The 24,091-nt window shown below is 37.7% G+C and overlaps 1 protein-coding gene across 2 annotated transcripts in view; it reads left to right on the top strand.

Moving 5' to 3' along the window:
- Positions 1-24,091, top strand: part of EDIL3 (EGF like repeats and discoidin domains 3) — a 474,131-nt gene that overhangs the window by 121,540 nt on the left and 328,500 nt on the right. For both annotated transcript variants that reach the window (XM_027970498.3, XM_027970497.3), the window contains exon 2: positions 13,462-13,590. In XM_027970498.3, the coding sequence (XP_027826299.1) occupies positions 13,462-13,590 (129 nt within the window). The remainder of the gene's footprint in view (positions 1-13,461; positions 13,591-24,091) is intronic.

Below are 24,091 nucleotides of genomic sequence, written 5' to 3'. Positions count from 1 at the left end.
TGGTGTCAGTTCTTGACTCCAAGCCTAGCTGGGGCCTACTCCTTTCCCTCAGGCTTTTTTCTATGCTTTCCAGGCAGCAACCTTCTATTTACTGCAAGTACATATTCAGTTTAGTTCAGTTCAGTTCAGTTGCTCAGTTGTGTCCAACTCTTCGCGACCCCATGAATCGCAGCGCACCAGGCCTCCCTGTCCATCACGAACTCCCGGAGTTCACTCAGACTCACGTCCATCAAGTCGGTGATGCCATCCAGCCATCTCATCCTCTGTCATCCCTTTTCCTTCCTGCCCCCAATCCCTCCCAGCATCAGGGTCTTTTCCAATGAGTCAACTCTTCGCATGAGGTGGCCAAAGTACTGGAGTTTCAGCTTTAGCATCATTCCTTCCAAACAAATCCCAGGGCTGATCTCCTTCAGAATGGACTGGTTTGATCTCCTTGCAGTCCAAGGGACTCTCAAGAGTCTTCTCCAACACCACAGTTCAAAAGCATCAATTCTTCGGCGCTCAGTACATATTACTTACAGTCTACTCTTCTCAAGCCTATGATCCCTTCATATTTTCAGCAGCCCTGCTACACAGAGAAGCCACCAGAAAACTCCCTCAATTTGTCTAAAGCATCTGTAAACATATAGACATCCAAGTTGTATTATATCAGATCCCTCCTCGTGCCAAAGGTGATTCCTTCCATATATCTCTGAAGCCCATCCTTCACAGTGTTCCCTCATAGCTCAGTTGGTAAAGAATCCACCTGCAATGCAGGAGACCCTGGTTCAATTTCTGGTTCAGGAAGATCCCCTGGAGAAGGGAAAGGCTACCCACCCCAGTATTCTGACCTGGAGAATTCCATGGACTGTATAGTCCATGGGGTCACAAACAGTCAGACACAACTGAGTGATTTTCAAACCCTTCTGAGCATTTCCTTCTCTACTGTCCCTTTAACATCTTCTGTTCTGATAGCTGCTTCCCATCAGTGCCAGAACACTTATCCGGTTTCTGCCATTTTAAATACATTTCCAACTCTCTCCCACACAATTGTCTTTTGGATAGCATTTTATTTGAATAAAATGATCAGACACCAATCTTTGCCATGGGGAGAATTTGGTGAATAAGTTGAAATGATTCCACACTTAAGAGAGTTTACAAGTGTGCCGTGCTTAGTCACTCAGTCATGCCCAACTCTTTGTAACCCCGTGGACTATAGCCTGCCAGGCTCCTCTGTCCATGGGGATTCTCCAGGCAAGAATACTGGAGTGGGTTGCCATTTCCTTCTCCATTACAAGGTAGAAACATGTATCTACTTCTAGATCATATTTCCAGAAACACCTCTAAGAATTTGTGTTTGTATTTCCATGATTTAAAAGATCGATTTTATGCTGTTTTCTCGATCTCTAAACTGAATCTTTCTCCATGGATTCAAATCCATAAAATTACCCTCTCACTAAATATCTCTAAGTGGATGGCTATAGGCATTTTTGTCCAAGCATTTCCAAAACAGAAATCTTCACTCCCCTTCATCACCATCACCAAAGTTGCTCCTTAGACCATGTTTTCTATCAAAATGAAAGACAGAGTTTTTTGTTAAAGTTTAATATGAGTTTCATCCTTAGTTCTTCTCTTTCTTTTCAGCCATCCCATTGGCTCTATGAATTTCCTCTCTCCATGTGTCTGTTGGGATCCTCTTCTCTCCATTAGTACTCTAAGGCAAGTCAGCAGTCCCTTCTGCCAGACTAAAATTTGCCACTTTCTCACTGGTCTGTCACCCTTAGACTTTACCTCTTGTAATCCGTTCTCCACATTGCTTCCAGGGTGAATTATCATTTCATCCTTCTGATTAGACCCCTAAATGGCTGTCCTTTATACTCAGGAATGCCCAGACTCCTTAAGAAAGTGAAGTCGTTCAGTCATGTCTGACTCTTTGCGACCCTGTGGACTATAGCTGACCATGTTCCTCCGTCCATGGGATTTTCCAGGTGAGAATACTGGAGTAGGTTGCCATTTCTTTCTCCAGATCTTCCCGACCCAGGGATTGAACCTGGATTTCCTGCATTGTAGGCGGACACTTTACCGTCTGAGCCACCAGGGAAATCTCAGACTCCTTAGGAGTGTCTTACAGACACTGCACACCCTGAGCAACGCCTGTTCTTCAGTCTTGCCTCTGCATTTCTGTTCTCTGTCTTCTGTCTAGCTAAAATGAGTTTCATCCTGTTTCTTAAGCAGGGCTCTGGCTCTGCTCCCTACATGTGCACATGTGTTCCCCTCTGTAGGGGATCTCTGGGCCAGCCCTTTGCCTGGCTGGTTTCCATTAATCCTCTTGTTTTGAATTGAAGATCACTTGCCCTGGGAGAGCTTCCTAACTCACAGGGCAGACTTTGGTGCTGCTCCTGCATGATCCTTTGGCACCAGGAGTTTCCCTTCTCATACACCTAACATGCCCTGGTAACCACCTGTCAACTTATCTTTGTCTTTTGTTAGACTCCAAAGAACAGGTGATTGTCCATCAGGGGCCCCATTATATGTGCAGCAATTATCTCTTAATGTCATGTAAATGGGCTTCAGTTAATATTAACTTGATGAATATTCTTCACAGGTAGAAATAATATAGTCCAAAAATACTTGGGAATTCCATGATATGGTTGAATTAGCTGGTGATTTATAAAGTTCCAGCTAATTATTCCATGGAAATTCAATATGTTAGTAGTAAGTAGTATCTGTTCTGCTCTCCCTAACATGGCTGCATGCCTTTATTTTCAATTTGCTGATTCTGACTTCCTGCAGGTTTTTTTTTTTTCCATAACTCATTCTGAACTACCAAGAAAGCTAGTCTAATAAATTCTTTTCTCTTTTGCCTTCCTCTCAATTGAAAACAGGAAAATACAAACTTTCTGCCTTCCTCATATTCTCTTATTTGTTTTCCTTCTCTTTAATAAGTTGAAAAGTTTGGATGAGCTTTAAGAAATGCAGATATCTGTTTTCTAACCCCAGTGATTCTGACTTAATTGGACTGGGCATCAGGAATTTTAAAAACTCCCCTGTGATTCTAATATTCAGCAAAGTTTGAGAACCACTGTGTTAGATCATCTCTAATGTCCTTTTCAATTCTAAAAACTCTAGATTTTGTTATTTTAAGGGACTCTCTAGAGTGTTTTAAAATACAAAATATGCCAAAAGCCTCTTTCAAAATGTAGAGCCCAAAATATTTTTATATTTTCCTGCCATTAGCCTTGATTGAAGCTGTGTGGTAAAGGATGTAAAATTCAAATAGTCAACATTCAAAATTATTGCTGATTTCCTTCTGACTCTCTTCAATACTATATTTCTCTCACATTTAAAGAGTTATCTAAGAAGAAAAAAACTGTCTTTAAAAATACTGGGATAAACCACTGGCTAACAGCTAAGAAGGACTTCCCTATTGGTTCAGCAGTAAAGAATCTGCCTGCAATGCAGGAGATGTGGGTTCAGTCCTTGGGTTGGGAAGATCCCCTGGAGAAAGAAATGACAATCCATTCTGATATTCTTGCCTGGGAAATCCCATGGACAGAGGAGCCTGGGGGCCTATGCCATGAGTCCAGTGGGGTGCAGTGTCAGACAGGACTTAGAGACTAAACTCCAAAAACAACTAAGAAACATCCTGCTTTAAATTAGCTTTAGGGTATCCTTGGGTGAGTCTACAAAGTTTCCTTGTTCTTTCATTAAATTTAAGTTTGTCTTCCGAAGCTGCATGTGGTCATTTGGGAGTCCTGTGGACATCAAGGTGTTAATTTTTCTTTCGTTAACGAGTGTATCGCATGGTTTTTCCAGTGAAATGACAGATTCTCTCAACACTAATATTCTTATTTTTTTAATCTTATTTCTTTCTCTTCCAAATTGCAGAATGGTCTGAAACATCAACTAAAATTTGTTTTTAAAGCACAAATGAAGCTAGCAATCGCACCAAACCTTTTGAACTGTGTTTTGTTCTGTTTTTTTTTTTTTTTTAATTTAAACTGTCCACTTTTTTAAGCTTTAGCTTGCGAAGAAAGACTTTAAAATAAAAGTCTGTGCATCAAATTGATTAGAGCATGCAACAAATAAAATTGTAGTATTCAGCATAAATGGTCTCTCAAGAGGCACCGAAGTAAATTCAGTCCTACTGTTGATTCAAAAGTGACATTTATTTTGTTCTGTACAATTTCACTGGCAGTAAGTCATAAGGGTGCTAACATTTGTGAGTTTTACCAGGTTGACTATGCAAATTCTCCTGAACTTTATCTCATTTTAACTAGAGTTATTGCTCACTTGTGTATGAGAAGTGGCTCATTTTGCCAAGTACTCTGCTTTAAGATTGGTTCAAATTCTAACTTGTGCAATTGAAGACAAAGCTTTTGTTTTCTTTCAGTTTTAAATGAAGGGATGGTATAGCTGCCAAGTTCAATGGAGAGCAATAAACGGAAGATGAGGTTGTCCTGGTTGTGGAACATGAATTTAAATGTTCTCTTGTATCTCACTGTGGTTCTGATTTGCATTTCTCTGATGATTAGGGATGTTGAGCATCTTTTCAAGTGCCGGTTGACCTTCTGCATGTCTTTTTTTTTTTTGGTAAAATGTCTACTCAGGTCCCTGTCTGATTTTTAATCAGATTGTTTGCTTTTTGTTTTTGATATTAAGTTATATGAGTTCTTTATGTATTTAGGATATCAACTCCTTATCAGATATGTCATTTGTAAATATCTTCTCCCATTCAGTAGGTTGGCCTTTTCATTTTGTTGATGGTTTCCTTTGCTGTGCAGAAGCTTTTTACATGGATGTAGTCCCATTTGTTTATCTGTGCTTCTGTTGCCCTTGCCTGAGGAGACATAATCCCCAAAATTGTGCTAATAATGGTGTTAAAGGGACTAGAGCCTATTTTATTATTGGAGTTTTATAGTTCCAGGTCTTGCATTTAAATCTTTAATCCATTTTAAATTTATTTTGTATGTATAGTGTGAGGAAGAAGTCCTTTCATTCTGTGCTATGTAGCTGCCCAGTCTTCCCAACACCGTTTATTGAAGAGGCTGTTTTTCCCCCAATGAATATCCTTGCCTCCTTTGTCATAGATTAATTGATCATGTAAACTTGGACCTAGAGGGTATTAAGCTAAGTGAAATAAGTCAGACAGAGACATACAAATATAATATGATTTCACTATAATGTAGATCTAAAGAATGGAACAAATGAACAAGGGGAATTCCTTGGTGGTCTAGTGATTAGGACTCTGAGCTGTCACTACTAAGGTTGGGGTTCGATCCCTGCTAAGGGAACTAAAATCCCACAAGTCCCATAGTACAGCCAAAGAAACAAAAACAAGTGAATAAACAAAATAGAAACAGACTCAGATACAGAGAAGCAACTGGTGGTTGCAGGGGGGAGAGTGTTGGAAGATGGGAGAAATGTGTGGAGGGGGTTAAGAGGTGCAAACTTCTAGCTATAAAATAAAAGTCACAGGGAAGTAATATTACAGTACTGGGAATATAGTCAGTAATATTATAATAACTCTGTGTGGTGACATGTGGTATCTAGACTTGTTGTGATCATTTTGTAGTGTATGAAAATACTAAATCACTATGTTTGTTGTTCACTTGAAACTGTATAATATTATTTGTCAATTATAATTGTATTAAAAAAGATCCAAAGTAAAACAAACAAAATATATTCTCCATTTACTTAACCACATATAAATATGTACTGTGACAATTGTTACATTTAGTTTGCAGAGATGTTGAAGAAATTAATATTAATATCGTGTTAGTGTAGCTATATGTTTTAGAGATTTGTTACTACATTTTTGTTTTTAATTTTGCATCTGTATACAAATTTTCTTTCAGAAATGAGAGGGCAGGGATGAAGGTACAGATATATTGTAGGTGGCTTCTTGGATTGCTAAAGGAACAAAGGAAATGGAGATGCATGCATTCATCCAAATAAATTATTCATATATTTACAACACTATGTTAATACAGTACTGTGTACCTGTATTAATATCTAAAAAATAGAAATAAAATAGTATATTTTCAGTAGATGTTTGATAATATAGTAAGAGTAGGCTTAGAAGAAATGTCCTTGATTATCACAAGGACAGAGAATCAAATGTGGGGCGTTAGTTATAACTTGGTTCCTGCTAAAACTGTTGCTGACAAAAAACATTTAGTGACACTTTATCACTGTATTCTGGACACTCTGGCCTCCTTCGTATTGCTTGACTTCATCACTCTCTTGCCTATCACTCAGGCCACACACTTGCTATTCCCTCTGCCTAGAAGACTCTTCCTTAGGTTTTAACATGACTGGCTAATGTTCAGCTTCAGCTCAAGTGGCACCTCTTAAAGAAGCGTTTCTTGACTGGGTGTCTTAAGTAACTAGTTGTATTTACTGCCCCTCTCTTCAGTTTGTTCTCCTCTTACCTTTCCCCCACCCCAGCGTGGTTTTTGTTGCAGTGGACCATGCCTCGCTTATTTGTCAGTTTCGTATGTGCAGCCCCTCCACTATACTATGAATTTCAGGAATGTAGGGTTCATATGTGTCTTCATCTAGGCCACATTCCCAGTGTCTAATGTTTGGTTCCTGGAGTATCAATACCTGATAACTGAGTCAGAGGTTCTCTGATTTGTAAACTGGAGATAAGCAGTAATATGTAAAGAAAACTCAATGCATAAACCATCAGATAGTTACATATCAATGAGGCAAATTAGCTGTTCTGTCCACCCGATTCCCAGGTTAGTGCCAACATAGAATTTTTTCCTTTTCCCTACATCACAAGTTGCATGGCTGTATACTGAGCTCACAGAAAAATACAACCACAATCATAATGGTACAAATTTTAGTGTTTTTTTTTTTTTCTTTTCTGCACTCTCTTCTGCAGTGCTGGATTTTATAGATTCATATACACTTTGCGATTTTGGCTAAAAGATCAGGCAATTGCTAATATAGTGAAATAAGACAATCCCTAAATCATTTTGAACAGGAGGTGACTGGCAACAGGTGATGGGTCAGTGAGAAGAATGAGGAGGACACGGAGCACAGTCAGGATGGTCCTAGTCCAAACAGAACTCTGGAGAATGGGGGAGAGAGAAGGCAAATGGGAAGTTAAATTTAGCCTGCAATGATTTCTTGCCCCTGGGAAAAATAATTGCTGCATTCGATTGCCAAAAGGCAAATCGGCATCAGCTTAATTTGCCTGAGTCTGCCATAAACTGCAGATGGAATCATAAAACATAGTTAGATTCAAATTAAACACATCTGTCCTAATCTAAAGCAGGTGAGGCCAGCCAGCCAAGAAGCATCAAGGTATAACACTGCACACAGATTACAATCTGCAGAGGTATATTTCAGGAACCTGCTGACAGTGAAATAAAGAACCATGAAAGCGTGTGCTGTCCTGTTTTCCGTTCCTGAGACTGACTTCTTGTACAGTTGCCATCTTAGACATAAAAGACTCTACCAACGCATCCACTGGGAAACAAAGACAACAAAGCACTGACTTGAAATCCAGAAGTCAGTTGCATTTTAATCAGGATTCTTAAGCTGATGCTTTTTCAGATTAATTGAAATGACAGAGAATCAGAAGTCCCTGAAGTACATTTGAATTAGACTTGAAATTTTAGCCAGAAAGGGTTTGTTTCTACTTAAGGTATCAGCCTTAAAATTAAAAGACGTTTAAAAGATTAATTAAAAGACGACTGAGCAACTTCACTGTCACAACCCACTCCGTTTCTCTTGCCTTGAAAATCCCATGGACAGAGGAGCATGGTGCAGTCAGGCATGACTGAGCACCTTCACTTTCACTTTCACTCCTTGGAAGGAAAGCTATGACCAAACTAGGCAGCATATTAAAAAGCAGAGACCATTACGTTGCCAACAAAAGTCCGTCTAGTCAAAGCTATGGTTTTTTCCAGTAGTTATGTATGGATGTGAGAGTTGGACTATAAAGAAAGCTGAGCGCTGAAGAATTTATGTTTTTGAACTGTGGTGTTGGAAAAGACTCTTGAGGAGTCTGCAAGGAGATCCAATCAGTCCATCCTAAAGGAAATCAGTCCTGAATATTCATTGGAAGGACTGATGTTGAAGCTGAAGCTCCAGTACTTTGGCCACGTGATGCGAAGAGCTGACTCATTTGAAAAGACCCTGATGCTGGGAAAGATTGAAGGCTGGAAAAGAAGGGTACTACAGAGGATGAGATGGTTGGATGGCATCACTGACTCAATGGACATGAGTTTGAGTAAACTCTGGGAGTTTACTCCCGGAGTGATGGACAAGGAGGCCTGGCGTGCTGCATTCCATGGGGTCGCAAAGAGTCATACATTACTGAGCAACTGAACTGAACTGAAGGTATCAGCCTACTGAGATAGTGGGTGTAGATAAAAGAAAGCTAAGATAACCTGATTTTGACCAAAGTAACTATGTAACTTATCCAAACCAGGACAGCTTTGAGGGTGAAAGAGGACCTTGGTACCCATGGAGGTGCAATATCCTTTCAAGAAAGAACAAGCTGTTTGGCTGCAAAGAATGCACTTAGCTTCCACCGACTTTCTTTGGTAGCACTTTCTTCATGATCCCATTAGAGCGTTAGAGCCTCACTCTGCCTGGGCCTCCTCCTGCCAAAAACTGAGTAAGTGTCAGGTCATTTCTGCCTTTGGGGGATTCCTCTAAGGTGTAATCTTTGCTCTGGAGCTCCCAGGTAGATTAGCTAAGACTTTGTCAATTCTGCATTATAGACTGAGACTCCTAGACTCAGTCTTCCTTCAGTGACCTCCCCGCTTCCCACCACCACCCATTTCTTTTCACAGGTGTCAGATCTGCGTCACAAGATCCAAGCTTTCCCAGCCCTTTTCTGCTTCTTCCTCATTTTTTCCTGGGTGTTACTTATTAATAAACTTGCTATACTCTTTGTCTTCATGGAGAACCCAGCTGACACAGGGGTGCTGTTAATAATTAGGTGTGGGGAAACAAATGCATAGCACAGCCTCTAATCACCCTAGGAGAAGGCAATGGCACCCCACTCCAATGCTCTTGCCTGGAAAATCCCATGGACAGAGGAGCCTGGTGGGCTTCAGTCCATGGGGTTGCGAAGAGTCGGACATGACTGAGAGACTTCACTTTCACTTTTCACTTTCATGCATTGGAGAAGGAAATGGCAACCCACTCCAGTGTTCTTGCCTGGAGAATTCCAGGGACAGAGGAGCCTGGTAGGCTGCCGTCTATGGGGTCACACAGAGTCAGACATGACTGAAGTGATTTAGCCGCAGCAGCAGCAGCAGCAGCAGCAGCAGCAGCTAATCACCCTAATTGTGTTTGGATTCTGTTGTGCCCATCTAAACTTTCATTTTTTTTTTCCTGACATTATCCATCTACCACAGCTACATGTGGGGGCCTTTAATTAATCTCAGGCAGTCTTCGACATATTAGACCCTAAGTGAATAGACTGGATATACATACTGTTGTGGAAGAGGCCTATCACTATTTTTCTCCTCTTTCTCTCCTGAAGAATCTTCCCTCTTTATTCTCATTTATTTGTTAGTGTGCCCAAGAACTTCTCCTCCCCTTTCCCTTCCCCTTTGTTCTGCTCTCCTCCCCTCCCTTTAATGACTCTCACTGGATTATAGTATTCACATCCATACTTAACAATCTGTGTTTTATCAAACACTCTGATTCCATATGTGATCATTCAGTACCTTTATAGGACATTATCATTTTGGATACTCAGCAGACTTCTTAAACACAATAATCCCTTTAACAATGAACCCATTATATTTCCTTATGAAAGACGGCCTTACAGTCGTACAGGCAGGATCTCTGGAAATCAATCCAGATTTTTCGCTCTCCCTCAACCCACATGTCAGTTTGGTCAAGATGTCCTCTTAGTTCTACTGGCATATTTTGGTCAAATCTATTACCTCTTTTCTATGTTTCAGAAAGGCGCTGAGTAGATATCAATAATGGTGATAAAATATGGGTTTCCACAATATTAACGTCTTAGATATAAGTAATAAGCAGAAAGAACAAGAAGTACAAAAGAGAAAACAGGTCAGCTGAAGAGCAGCTGGCATCTATGAGCTATAATGAGAGGTAAACAGACCATCCTGTCTCATTGTGACCACATGCATCGTATGACTGGCAGACGCACCAGTAGAAAACCAACTAGATTAAGTACTATCACTTAGAAAGGGCAGCACAAGTACTAAGAAAGGTTTCTTAGGACAACAAAGCTCTGTGTGATGGTGGGTTAACCAAAGGGACCAGACATCGTGGTCTCATGTGGCCCTGGGTGAGCTCACTAAAGGAAACTGGCTGTAGGAGTGAGAGGGATGAGTATGAGAGATCTTGATTTTGGATAAATGTATAAATATAGCCTGTATTCTTGTGAACCTGTAGGATACTGTTCATGCCTTGCCTTTTTCCTGTGGAGATCACTCCTGTCAGTGTAAATAAATCAATATAAACATCCACAATATTCCTTGATCTGTTGACATTGCTGCAACAACAGATCCTCGTCTGGGGAACGTAGAACTTCTCTTTCTGTAGTGTTCACAATGCACAGAAATATGACTGACATCTTATCAAAAAAAGCTTCAGTGTTAAGACTCATCTTTATGCAATGTACAGAGTGAGCAGATGACAATGTTGTTAGTCTGACTGTACAAAGCTGTGCTTCTTTGCTCACACTGAAGACAGGCAGGATCACACTTTTAAACTAGTAATTTACTTTCTAGACAATCTCAACAGTAATGCCTTTTTTCTAATGGAGGAAGTAGTAATTTGGGAGGACTATCATTTCCTGTCTTATTAGCTAGCATTTATTAACTGGATTGGGTTTAAATGATGCTTACATTGCTTTCCTTGTCCATAGCTACCTCTAAAGAGAGTTAAGAAAGTCATCATTTTTTAGGGGACTACCTCAGAAGATTCATGCGTAGTCCTTTTGCCATTAGCCTTGACTCCTCCATCTGATTCAACACAGTGTTGCCTGAGTCAGCATTCCATAACACCAATGTGATCATATACTTGCTCATATGTAAAGTCCTTTTATGATTTTTCAGTGCCTACATAAAAACTTCAGAATCTGGGGTACAGCATACAAGGCCTTTATCTAGATGACCATGCTAACCTTTTTTTCTACTCATTTCTTTCTATTCATCATACTCTTCTGTGCTTTAATTATACTGGCCTATTTGAAGTTCCTGGGATGCACAGTGATCTTTGTCCTTCATATATGTTATTTTCTTTTCCTGGGATATTAAGCATGTACCTTTTCTTCTGCATCAGTGAACAGCACTGCATCCATTTAGAAGTCTCCTGTGCTCCTATGATTTGGATCATGTATACAGTCATAGTTCTTATTACCATGTGCTGTAATTGTTTCTGTCTTTTTCATCTCCTATAGTGGGATCTGTACTTGTTGATCGTAAGGACTGTCTTTATATATGTCTCTTAAGTTACCACTTGGTGCCTATCATTAAATAGGTACTCAAAGAATAGATAGTTGGATGGACAAATGGAGGGATAGTTGAATGACTCACTAGCTAGATATATAAAGAGATAGATAAATAATCTATTGAAATATCTTTACCATTCATCAGCCTCCACTTTCAAATGTACTTGATAGATAATGCTGCCAGAATAGTCTTCTTAAAATATATCTGACCATGTTAAATTTTAAAATACATATTAAAAACATTTGTTCTCTCCTCAGCTGATAATTGGTGATGTCACTTTTTAATCTCCCCTGATCTGACATATTTATACTTTCTCAGTCATTGCCAATCAAATACTCCAGGGTTCAGCCATGCTAAATTCTGTGGTAATCCCAAAGCATATTCTTTCATTCATTTATTAACTTATTTCAGGACTCTTTTTCTAATATCTTATCCAGTGCCAATGTAGTATTTTAGTCTATCATGTTAGTATAGCTAATGACCTGCTTTATACATTTCACAAATATCTTAACCTCCATTTTCCTTTTTTGTAAAGTTTTAGAGCAGTTAGTCTGGAAAATAGATGAAATAATTCATGAGAAAACTTCTGTAGGGGAATAAAGTTCCTATGAAATACCAAGTAGTAAGGAAGTTGGGGCCCTGCTGCTTTTTTTTTTTTTTTTAATTTTGAAAAGCTTCATTCTTTTTTATTCCAGGAGATGGCACCTTCACCTATAAAGCTCCTTTAGAAGTTGTATGGGCTTTTCTGAATCTGATTCACATGCTCTTTCTAAAGCCACAACCGTGACTCTCTGAAGCCTGTTTATCACTCCATACCTAATCGGCACTACTTTGGATCTGTCAGGTTGCTCAGGGATAATATCCTTAAGATTTCTAGAATCTCTTTCTATTTAGCTGAGAGATTCTTTCAGGCTGCACCTGAGTTACATGAAAAGTTTTCACAGAGGTCTTGTAGCTACAGCCTTCATTTGATATTTATGTTGAAGCCATGTCTTTCTGACAAAGCTCTGGATTTGATCTTCCACTGGTTTGAGAAGCTGGGGTTGAGAAATTGTTTTGTTTTCTATCCTAAGTCCTGGTGCCTCCCTATTCCTTTACTTTCAAACTCATCAGTTCTTTATTTAGCATGTGTATTTCTTATCATACCTTATAAAATACAGTTATTGAATCAAGTGATACTTTTACATTCTGCTTACAAACGCCTTTACTCATTTACAGTAGCTTATTAGGTACATTTGCTTTCACCAAAGTTTCCTCAGGTGATGATCTTACCAACTGCATCTCTATATGGCACAGAGAACCCATTTTTCTAGCCTTCTGTGGCCATTCTTTCAGTACTTTTCCAGATTCCATCGACTCCCTGTATTAAAGCCATGCCCCGTGTCTTTGGTTTTGGTTACTGCACAAGTTATTTCTCTTTCCTTGCATGTTTCCTCTCAGTTCTCTTGAGCAGGCTAGGCTGAATTTACTCTCAGGGCTGTGGCAGAGTTCCAAGAAAGGAAGCAGAATTATTCAAATGTTTTATCAAATATCAACTGACTTTAAGTCTCTTAACACCCTACTGGCCAAAGCAAGTCACATGGATAAGCCCAGACTCTAGACATCAAGAAATAAACACCCCCTTTACTGAGAGAACTTGCAAAGTTATCAAGCAAAATGTGCGGATATAGATAGGTTATTTATAGGAGTAATTAGCAGACCAGTCAACTACAGACATTTTGGTTAATCTTTAACAAATTAGAAAATCTTTCATTTACACATAATGAAAGAACTCCAAAGTACATTACTTGCTTTTGGTATGCAGTTTAGTACGCAATGTTTGAATTGAAAAATTTCATTTTAACCTTGTTACATACCATTTCTTTTAGAAGCACATGGTTTCAAATGGGTCTTGCCTACCTTATCTGTAAATCTGTATAAAGTATTGTGATTTTACAAAGGAAGATGAGTGGGGGCTATGAAATAATACAGTTTAGTACCTAAGGCAAAAACAGTCAATATCTGTTTCTTTATTTCTCAGGTGATATTTGTGATCCCAATCCTTGTGAACATGGGGGTATCTGCTTGTCAGGATCGTCTGACGGTTCCTTTTCCTGCAAGTGTCCAGATGGCTTCACAGGCCCCAACTGTTCTAGTGTTGTGGAGGTTGGTAAGTGCAAGATTTAAGCATCTCAATAGCTGTCATCATTGTTTTCATGAATGACTGACATATTTGGAGATGAGTGCGTTATGGGTGCTCTCTATAAGATTGCTGTGTGTTGCTAATTAGTGTAATCTTCTGTTGGTCTCTCAACTGTAACATTTTTATTTAATATTTAAATTATGTTATTTGTAGTGCTCACAAATAATTTAAAAATATGACTTAGTGATTAACATTATACTTTAAAGGCACTACATGTATTACTTGAATATAATAAATTTCTTATCTTTGTAATATTAATATGCATTTAAATTTTATTTTCACTGGAAAGTAATTTCCAAGTCAATTTAGTCAAGTTAAATAGTCACTGTAAATAAAATAGAAGTTATTTTAATGCCTGAAAATATTCATCAATATTTTATAGCTGTTTTAATCATTATTTTTCTAAGACTATATGATGAAAGAAAAATTATTCCAGCTGGATTGTTCTTCAGAATTTCAAAAACATGCTTGATAAATATCAGTCAGTGATCACATTTCAAAATGTTTTCATGTGTGAAGTACTTCACTGGCATATATCATTATGGATTCAGGATAGCTTCCATAATTTCAAAATTATTCCCCATTGAGAAGGTAATGATACTTTAAATAATTTAACACTATGTAAATTTATATAGATTTTTTTCCTCTGATTAAAGGTAATACCATGGTTATGTTTGAAAAAAATTGTCTTTTTCATGTCAATACTAAGAAGAAAAAAGTAGATTGTATCTGTTCAATACAGGAAAACTAAATTATGTATTGGATTAAAGTTCAATCAACCAGCATAAACTTTGGAACTCAGAAGTTTTCATAGCATTTTAAAAATAGTTTTGAAGAAGAGAAGTAATTGTGTCTATAGTAAGGGATCAGTGTGTTACTCATCATTGCATCTAATGCAATGATGTATCTGACCTAGTTAATGTGCAATAGGAACCCAATAACTGTTGAATGAATGAAAGAATAATTAAATAAAACCACTAACTAGTCATTTTTGGCTACTACCTTTTACATTTTAGTGTGCTTTACTTTTTAAAGTACAAGTGTATCTCACTTGTATTTTTTATGTTACATTGGTAAGAATTAGTATATTTGAAAAAGTTAATTATGTTATTGCTAACAGATACTATACTCATTTGATTCATTTCAAAGACAATTCTCTTGTAAATCTTTTATTAACTTGCTGCTAGTTTAGGGGATTTGATGCAGTGTTATAGGAATACAACTTTTAACTACTTTGACAAGTCTCCAAGTATGTACAGTGAGTTTCAGGGTTTAATATGAGGAATCTTTCCTTACAAAAGTCTATATCTCTGAGAAAAATTAGAGTCATAAGTTTTCCTAACAAAAATATATGAATAGAATTAAAATTTAGTGTTATATTTTGAGTCCACTGACCCCAAATCAGCAGTGCCTTAGATTTGTAGTATATAATGTTTTGGTTGCTACTTTACAAAAGTAAAATCTGGAATCAAAGAGGCAAATGTGTTTTAATAATTAAGAAGCCAGTTGTTCAGTTGCTAAACCATGTCTGACTCCTTGCAGTTGCATTGACAACAACATGCCAAACTTCCCTGCCTTTCAGTATCTATAGGAGTTTGCTCAAACTCATGTCCATTGAGTCAGTGATGTCATCCTACTGTCTCATCCTCTGTCACCCCCTTCTCCTTTTGCCCTCAACCTTTCCCAGCATCAGGATCTTTTCCAGTGAGTTGGCTCATTGCATCAGATGGCCAAAGTATTGAAGCTTCAGTTTTAGCATCAGTACTTCCAATGAATATCCCAGGTTGATTTCCTTTAGTATTACTTGGTTTGCTCTCCTTGCTGTGCAAGGAATTCTCAGGAGTCTTCTCCAGCACTACAATTTGAAGACATCAGTTCTTCAGTTCTCAGCCTTCTTTACGGTCCAACTCTCACATTTGTACATGACACTGAGCAACCAGAGCTTTGACTATGGTGGATATGTATCTTTATAGAATTTTGAAATAAATACTTGAATACTTTGGGCTATATTTTTAAACAACATTTGCCATTTTATCAGAATGATACTATAGGCTACAGTAGTTTAAAAACTATACATACTGCCATACTCCTCGTAGTTCAATGAGACTTTGAAAACTCAAATGTGTATATAATTAAAATTTACTTAGATCCAGTATTCTCTGTTACTAAAGCACCTCATGTTTCTTCTGTGTGTGTATGTACTCAGTCGCTCAGTCGTGTCCAGCTCTTTGCAACCCTGGGGACTGTAGCCTGCCAAGCTCGTTTGTCCATTGAATTTTCAAGCAACAAGCCTGAAGTGGGTTGCCATTCCTATTCCAGGGGATCTTTCCAACCCAGGGTTCAGACCCGTGTCTCTTGCAGCTCCTGCATTGCAGGCAGATTCTGTACCACTGTGCTATTTGGGAAGCCCCCACATTTCTTGTACCTCTTTCTTATCTCTTGCATATAATCAGGAAATACTAAGTATTTATTGAGTAAAAATAGTTAATAGGAATATCTTTAATATCTAGCCTATCTTATTTTTTTCATGACTTGAAAAGTAATTATTGGGTTTACTTTGTGGCTCAGAGGTAAAGAATCCGCCTGCCAATGCAGGAGACGCAGGTTTGGTCCCTGGATTGTGAAGGTCCCTCACAGAAGGAAATGGCAACCCACTCCAGCATTCTCACCTGGAAAATCCAAAGCACACTGGAGGCTGGTGGGCTATAGCCCATGAAGTTGCAAAGAGCTGACACGACTGAGCAACTAAACAGCAACAATTGGTACAAAATATATGAACATTAGATCATTAAATACCACCTTGCCTTTTTAATTAAAAAAATCTACTACTGGAACATTTTGGGGCCATTGCTGTTGTTTCCCTGCTGTTGGGTAGTGCTGAGGCAGAAGAACAGACTGTACTAGAATTTTATCCAAAAAAAAAAAAAAAAAAAAGCCCTCAAAAGCTCTAGGTATTTTTTTTAATATAAATTTATTTATTTTAATTGGAGGTCAATTACTTTAAAATATTGTATTGGTTTTGCCATCCATCAACATGAATCTGCCACAGGTATACACGTGTTCCTCATCCTGAACCCCCTTCCTCACTCCCTCCCCATACCATCCCTCTGAGTCATCCTTATGCACCAGCCCCAAGCATCCAGTATCATGTATCAAACCTAGACTGGCGATTCATTTCATATATGATATTATACATGTTTCAATGCCATTCTCTCAAATCATCCCACCCTCGCCCTCTCCCACAGAGTCCAAAAGACTGTTCTATACATCTGTGTCTCTTTTGCTGTCTTGCATAGAGGGTTATCATTACCATCTTTCTAAATTCCATATATATGCGTTAGTATACTGTATTGGTGTTTTTCTTTCTGGCTTACTTCACTCTGTATCATAGGCTCCAGTTTTACCCACCTCATTAGAACTGATTCACATGTATTCTTTTTAATGGCTGAGTAATACACCATTGTGTATATGTACCACAGCTTTCTTATCCACTCATCTGCTGATGGACATCTAGGTTGCTTCCATGTCCTGGCTATTATAAACAGTGCTGCGATGAACATTGGGGTACACGGGTCTCTTTCAATTCTGGTTTCCTCGGTGTATTTGCCCAGCAGTGGGATTGCTGGGTCATATGGCAGTTCTATTTCCAGTTTTTTAAGGAATCTCCACGCTGTTCTCCATAGTGGCTGTACTAGTTTGCATTCCCACCAACAGTGTAAGAGGGTTCCCTTTTCTCCACACCCTCTCCAGCATTTATTGCTTGTAGACTTTTGGGTTGCAGCCATTCTGACTGGCATGAAATGGTACCTCATTGTGGTTTTGATTTGCATTTCTCTGATAACGAGTGATGTTGAGCATCTTTTCATGTGTTTGTTAGCCATCTGTATGTCTTCTTTGGAAAAGTGTCTATTTAGTTCTTTGGCCCATTTTTTGATTGGGTCATTTATTTTTCTGGAATTGAGCTGCTGTGCTGTCTTAAAAGACAAATTATTTGAACTGTCAGCACTGCTGTATTTTCACTTTCACGTTAATCCTCCCAAAGATGGAGGTGTTTAAGCCTTCTGTTAGCCTTTTGAACCATATACATTTTGTGATTATATGAAGTTCTAAATTGCCTTAAATTTGCAATGAATAGAAAATAATCTGATCTATATTAGCTTAAAAAACATGTGGTTTGATCTAAGTTTAAACATTATTATTACTCTTTATTCTACAATCAAAAATATACTTTATTGCAGTATATGGGGGTATCAAGCATATGCTACTCTCAGAGATAAAAATTGCGTTTTGATAAAAATTGCATTTTGATTTTACCTCAAACCTAATTTCTTGATGCTACTTATTTCAAAGAGAGCCTCATGCATTTCTGTGCTTTCATTCGTGCCTCTCAAAGCATGTAGTGTCAGATAAGCACAAAACACTTTACCCTGTTTGCATTCAATCCTCACATCAAATCCTCACATCACTTACATTTCTATACTACCTGTGGCAGTTTGGAGAAATTAACTTATTCAGATTTGTGAACTTCACTTACTAGACAGCATTGCTTTTCTTTGGACTTAATTCTTGATCTAGCTGTGTACTCCAATATCATTATTCTATCTCTGTCATTTCCTGTCTCTTTGTCTGCCCCTCCCCCACACATATCCCTTATACAGACACACGTACACACGATGTTCTCAGCCTCGTAAGAGTTATGAAAGCTCACTTCTGATCTCCACAAAAGGCAATAGGAAAGCATCTCTATGAGCAAAGGAAAGGGGAAAAAAGCCTAGTTAGCATCCTCTGCCTTGCAGACTTCAGCCAGTTTTCCCAGTGTTTGCACAGATGTTCACTGGACACTGCCACCCTCTCCAGGGGACTCGTAGAGAGAGCACCATGTGATCAAACCCCAAATTACTTCCCAATTACCTACTCACATTCCTTGATGGCACTGTGGAGTTTTGAGCCAAACGTTGACACATTTACTTCATAGAAAAATTTCTATTGCTAGTGAATACTCTGACATTCATATATGGAAATCTTGGGACTTATTAAAGCATCTGAATTCTGTGGTATAATTCTCCACTCTATGCTTTCAGAATAATTTGGTGAATTAGTAACAAATATAAATTTTACAAATCAATTACATAGTATATTAATGTAATCAAGGGGGACAATGTGATTGATTGACTTCAAAAAAATAAAATTTTAGCTTTCACTTATTTTTAAACAAATATTTACTAAGCACTGACTAAGTAGTAGTTACCTAATGGCAGAGATGCATTGGTAAACAAAATTTACAGGAATTGCTGTTTAGCTTGGAAATCAGATAAATAAATAAATAAATAAATATGATGGACTTTGTGATTGGAGAACTAGATGGAGCCATAAGAATATAAAGCAGTTGTCCTCTTTAAAGCTGGTGTCAGAGAATGCATGCCTACCTGAAAAAAAAATAGTATTTTGACATGTTTCCAAAGAATAATTTTAATCCACCAGGCCAAAAGCTGTGAGTCTGGCAATGGTGATGGTGGCAGGTTCTGCAGTATTGAGTGATGTTCTAAGGAATTTGAACTTCTTTTTAAGAGTAATGGAGGGGATTTGTGCTTTTAGAAGACCACTGCTATTGCAATATGGGAAAAAAAAATCATAGCAAAGTAAGTTAGGAGACAATTTGTAGGCTACAGCAGAAACCAGGTCAGACTTGATGATCTTATCCTAGGTCAGGAACAGGATGAAAAGGAGAGAGTCAGTAAGTATTAAAGTATTTGAAGTATTCAATTAAAGTATTTAAAGAATGCAATATATTATTCATGACTTATGGGGTTATTGAATAAAAGGAGTTTGCATGAAGGGAGGAAAAAGAAGAAACAGCTCAAATGTCTGATACCTGAGCAACTTGGTGCCATTTACTGAGACAGTGAATGCTGAGGATACAAGGGATTGGAAGGCAGAAAACGAATATTTCATTTACTGAATTGGAGGAATCTGCTAGATAGTAGTAAAGACAGCAGGGACAGGTTTGGAAGTCATAATTATCCAGATAGTTATTTAAGCTCAGGGAGTGTATGAGTCTGTCCAGAAGTAGAACAACTTGTGAAATGAGAGGACCAAGAATTAAGCAATAAGAAGAGAAAGTAAAATCTATAAAGAAGCCTGAGAAAGAGTGGTTAGGGAGACAGAAGATAAACCAGGAAAGGGTTTTGCTGCCAAAGTTAAGAGCAGACAGGAATGAGTGATCAGCTATGCCCAAATACCGTGGAGAAGTTGACCAAGGCAAACATTTACATTGATTACATGTGACTTACAGCAAGACTATGGTCTTGCCAAGATCAATTTTGCTGGAATCAATTGTGGCACATAGAAGATTTAGAGGAATTTTTTTTTTTAATAAAGTAGCCAGGAATACAGGGCAACTTCCTCAACCTGATAAAGAATATTTATTAAACAAAAATCCCTATGAGTTACCATCATACTTAATGCTGAGAAATTCAAAGCTTTCCCACTAGGATCAGAAACAAGGCAAGGATGACCTGTATCATCACTCTGTTCTAATATTCTACTATAAGTGCTATCTAATGCAGTAAGACAAGTAAAGGAAGTACAAAGATTGGGAAGAAAGAAGACATATAGAAAACAGATAAACCTATGAAAAGATATTCCACATCATGTGTTGTCAAGGAAATGCAAGCTAAAACAATGAGATACCACTGCACACCTCTCAGAATAACCAAACTCTAAAACACGGACTATACTGAATGCTGGAGTACTACGTGCTAGAAAGCAGATAATGCAGTAGAAACTTTCATTCATTATTGATGAGAATGCAAAATGTTACAGACACTTTGGAAAATAGTTTGGCAGTTTTTTTACAAAGCAAAATATACTCTTACCGTATGATCCAGCTATCATGTTCTTTGGTATTTGCCAAAAGAAGTTGAAAACTTTAAGTCCACACGAACCTGCACACAGATACTTACAGCAACCTTATCCATATTTGCCAAAACTTGGAAGCCACCAAGATGTCCTTCAGTAGGTGAATAGATAAATGGGTAAATATTTTAAAAAGCATTTCTGATCTTAATGGGAAAGCTTTGAGGTTTTCATCATTAAGTATGCTGGTATTGTAAGTTTCTTATAGATATTCTTCATCAAGTTGAGGAAGTTCCCCCTGTATTCCTAGATATGTTTTAAAATATGGAAATATTATTCAGGTCTTTTAAAAAATGAGCTATAAAGTAATGAAAAGACATGGAGGATCCTTAAATGCATATGACTGAGTGAAAGGAACCAGACTGAAAGGCTACATACTGTATGAATCCAATTATATGACATTCTGGGAAAGCCAAAACTGGAGACAGTTAGATCAGTGGATGCTGGGGAAGGGTGATAGGGATGAATAGACAGAGTAAGGAAGATTTTAGGTTATAAAAATAATCTGTATGATATTATAGTATATGTTAGGTACATGTTATTATACATTTGTCCAAACCCATGTACTATACAACACCAAGTGTGAACTCTAATGTAACCTATAGACTTTGGATGATTATAATGGGTTTAGTTCAGTTCATTTCAGTCACTCTGTCGTGTCCAATTCTTTGCGACCCCGTGAACTGTTATGATGGGTAAATGTAAGTTAATTAGTTGCAGCAAATGTACCACTTCGGTGGGGAGTGGTGATAATGGAGGGTGTTATGCATGTGTGGGGTCGGAGACTATATGGAAAATCTCTGTACCTTCCTCTGTTTTTCTGTGAACCTGAAACTACTCTAAAAAGTAGTCCTTAATTTTAGAGAATGACTATATTAAACATCCATCAATTTATTCAATTATTTGTCCATCAAATATTTATTGAGCGTGTACTCTGTGCCAGAGTCTCTTTCAGGCAGTGAGAATATAACTGTTAAAAAAAGATATCACAAATATTCTAGTTTAAAGGGGGACTAGACAGTAAACTGCTACACTTACCATGGTAAGCTCTATTAAAAAATAAAGACAAGTATGAGCTGGAATAAGAGTAGATATATGTTTTGGTCAGACCATTAGGAAAGATTGAGAGGTTGATGTTTGAACAGAGAGAGGAGCTGATGCCCTCATTGCATATGGATGGGACAGTGAGGACAGTAACTAAAGAGAAATTTAGGTAAAGGGGGGTTTTCTTTTAAGATGAACTGTGATGTCTTTATGATTCAGAAATATGATATACAACCGTAGCTTGTATTTTACTAAGAATAAACTATATTGAATGACCTATGTAGATATGTCAATAGTATTTAGCATACATTTAACCTATTAAAGCTATCAGTCTGAAAACAAGGATGTAAACATTGGAATTTGATAGTAATGTAAAATCTATCATTACTTTTAGAATTCAAAGTACCTGTGTTCCTGAGAGTTCAGGGTAACAAAGTTATCCTGTTCGGTTCAGGGTAACAAAGTTAGCATATCGTTTCATTTCTTGTTCTTCCTCTTTATTCTCTCTGTCATTTTACTGGCTTCTGATCAGATTTTCTCATTTAGAAAAAAAAAACAATAAACATGAAGATGCTTTATCCTATTATGTCTTTTGTCCTCTTCTGTAGCACTCCATCAAAACTCATTTCCTTTTGGTAGTCGGTATCCGATTTTGAACATGAATTCAGGTTCTTTTAAATTTGTGGCCTTCACTGCTCATCTGTCCTTCTGCTTGCATTTCATTATGATAAATTAGTTACATCTGCCTCCAAAACACAAAGTATTTCATAAAAATTTAAAAGAAAAAGCTACCAATTTCCACTGCACATCTTATTCCATGCATAGCCACATTCATATTTATCTTTTAGAGGGTGATCAGTGTCAGAATTTCAAATAGTGTAGCAAAGACTGACTGACTCTGTCTAAAAGACTTCTTGTTAGTGATAATGAAATATCAGAATATTAAAAAGCTTCAAGTGGATCTCTTGGGTGAATGAGGCTATTTTTAGATTTCTGAACTTTGGTTACCAAATGAGAGAGAGATTTGGTAAATTTCAGTTAAATTATTCATTTATTACATGAAATTATGAGTAGTTATCAGCTTTTCCCCTTAAGATTACTTCTTGGATTAAGGAAGGATAATTCATGATTAAACCCATATTTCTTGAAATTATCATAATGAGAGCTCTTCTGCATACACTAAAATCTTTTCTCAAAAGCTGCTAGCCATGCATGATAGTTTAGAAATTTCTCAGTCAGTGAGAGTCAAAGGGATTTATTTTCAGAGTTATGTTTAGTTAATTTTTTGATAGTAAAAATGATTAAGTATGTATTCATACAAACAGAATTTTGCAGTTAAGATGACAGAATTAATAATTTAAGGGAAATATTTTGCCACTTATTTTGCATATATTACAGAAAAATAATTTTGTTATATATACACATATAAATTTTTATAACATAGCATATAAACCAGCTTATTAATTTTGAAATTGTTTTGTGTTTACTGTTAATTATAATGATTAGATTTTGTTAACTTGCAATTCCAAACCCAATTATATACTAACTTCAGAGAACATATATATCAATATAACATCAAAGAACTTCAGAAAATATCAAACACAGAAATCCTCTCTTGCCCAGCCAAAAGATGAGTGTCACTGTGTGGTAAGGCTTTTAATTTTAAGAAAAGACAGTGTATAAATTCTTTTTCTTGATATATACCATTTAAACCAGTCTCTTTTTTTCCCCCTAAGTATACCCTTCCCATTAGTTAGAAATAAATATCTCCTGAATGAAGTGATAGATGTGTATTATTAAGCTTTTTCTGCTTAACAAATCCCAAATTTAGTGGGTTTAAACAATAACAATTCATCTCACAATTCTGTGAGTTGTGTAAGTGGTGTCCTGGTTAACAAGTACTGCCTAGTGGAAGAAGATGGCTTGGATGGGTTGGCGTGTCTCTGACAGCTCACGCTCCCTTACATAGCGGTCATGGAAAGGTCCCAAAAGCAGTGAGAAAGACCAAATCCCAGTTACAAGCGCTTACCGAATCTTAGCCTGTACCACATTAACCAAGCATACTTTTGTTGGGAGGATTTTCCACTTTTCTAAGGCACATCTTCCCTGGTGGCTCAGATGGTAAAGAATCTACCTGCAATTCGAGAAACCTCAGTTCAGTCCTGGGTTGGGAGGATCCCCTGGAGGAGGGCATGGCAACCCACCCCAGTATTCTTGCCTGGAGAATCCCATGGACAGAGGAGCCCGGCAGGCTGCAGTCCATGGGGTGGCAAAGAGTCGGACTCTACTGACTGACTGAGCACAGCACAGCACTGCAAAGCAAGAATGCAAAAAGAACTTATAGCCAATTCTACAGTTTACCTTGAAGTATTAGTCTGCTGTTTTTTCATTTGATCTTTTCACTTTTTTATTAGCAGTACAAAAAGTTGGTTCAGTTCAGTTCAGTAGCTCAGTTGTGTCTTGACTCTTTGCAACCCCATGGACTGCAGCAAAAAGTTGGTAAGCGTGT

This window comes from Ovis aries, chromosome 5 (assembly GCF_016772045.2).
Source record: "Ovis aries strain OAR_USU_Benz2616 breed Rambouillet chromosome 5, ARS-UI_Ramb_v3.0, whole genome shotgun sequence".
NCBI lineage: Eukaryota > Metazoa > Chordata > Mammalia > Artiodactyla > Bovidae > Ovis > Ovis aries.
The sequence above is the reverse complement of the archived record's forward strand: the minus strand, read 5'-3'. Positions and strand labels throughout refer to the sequence as shown.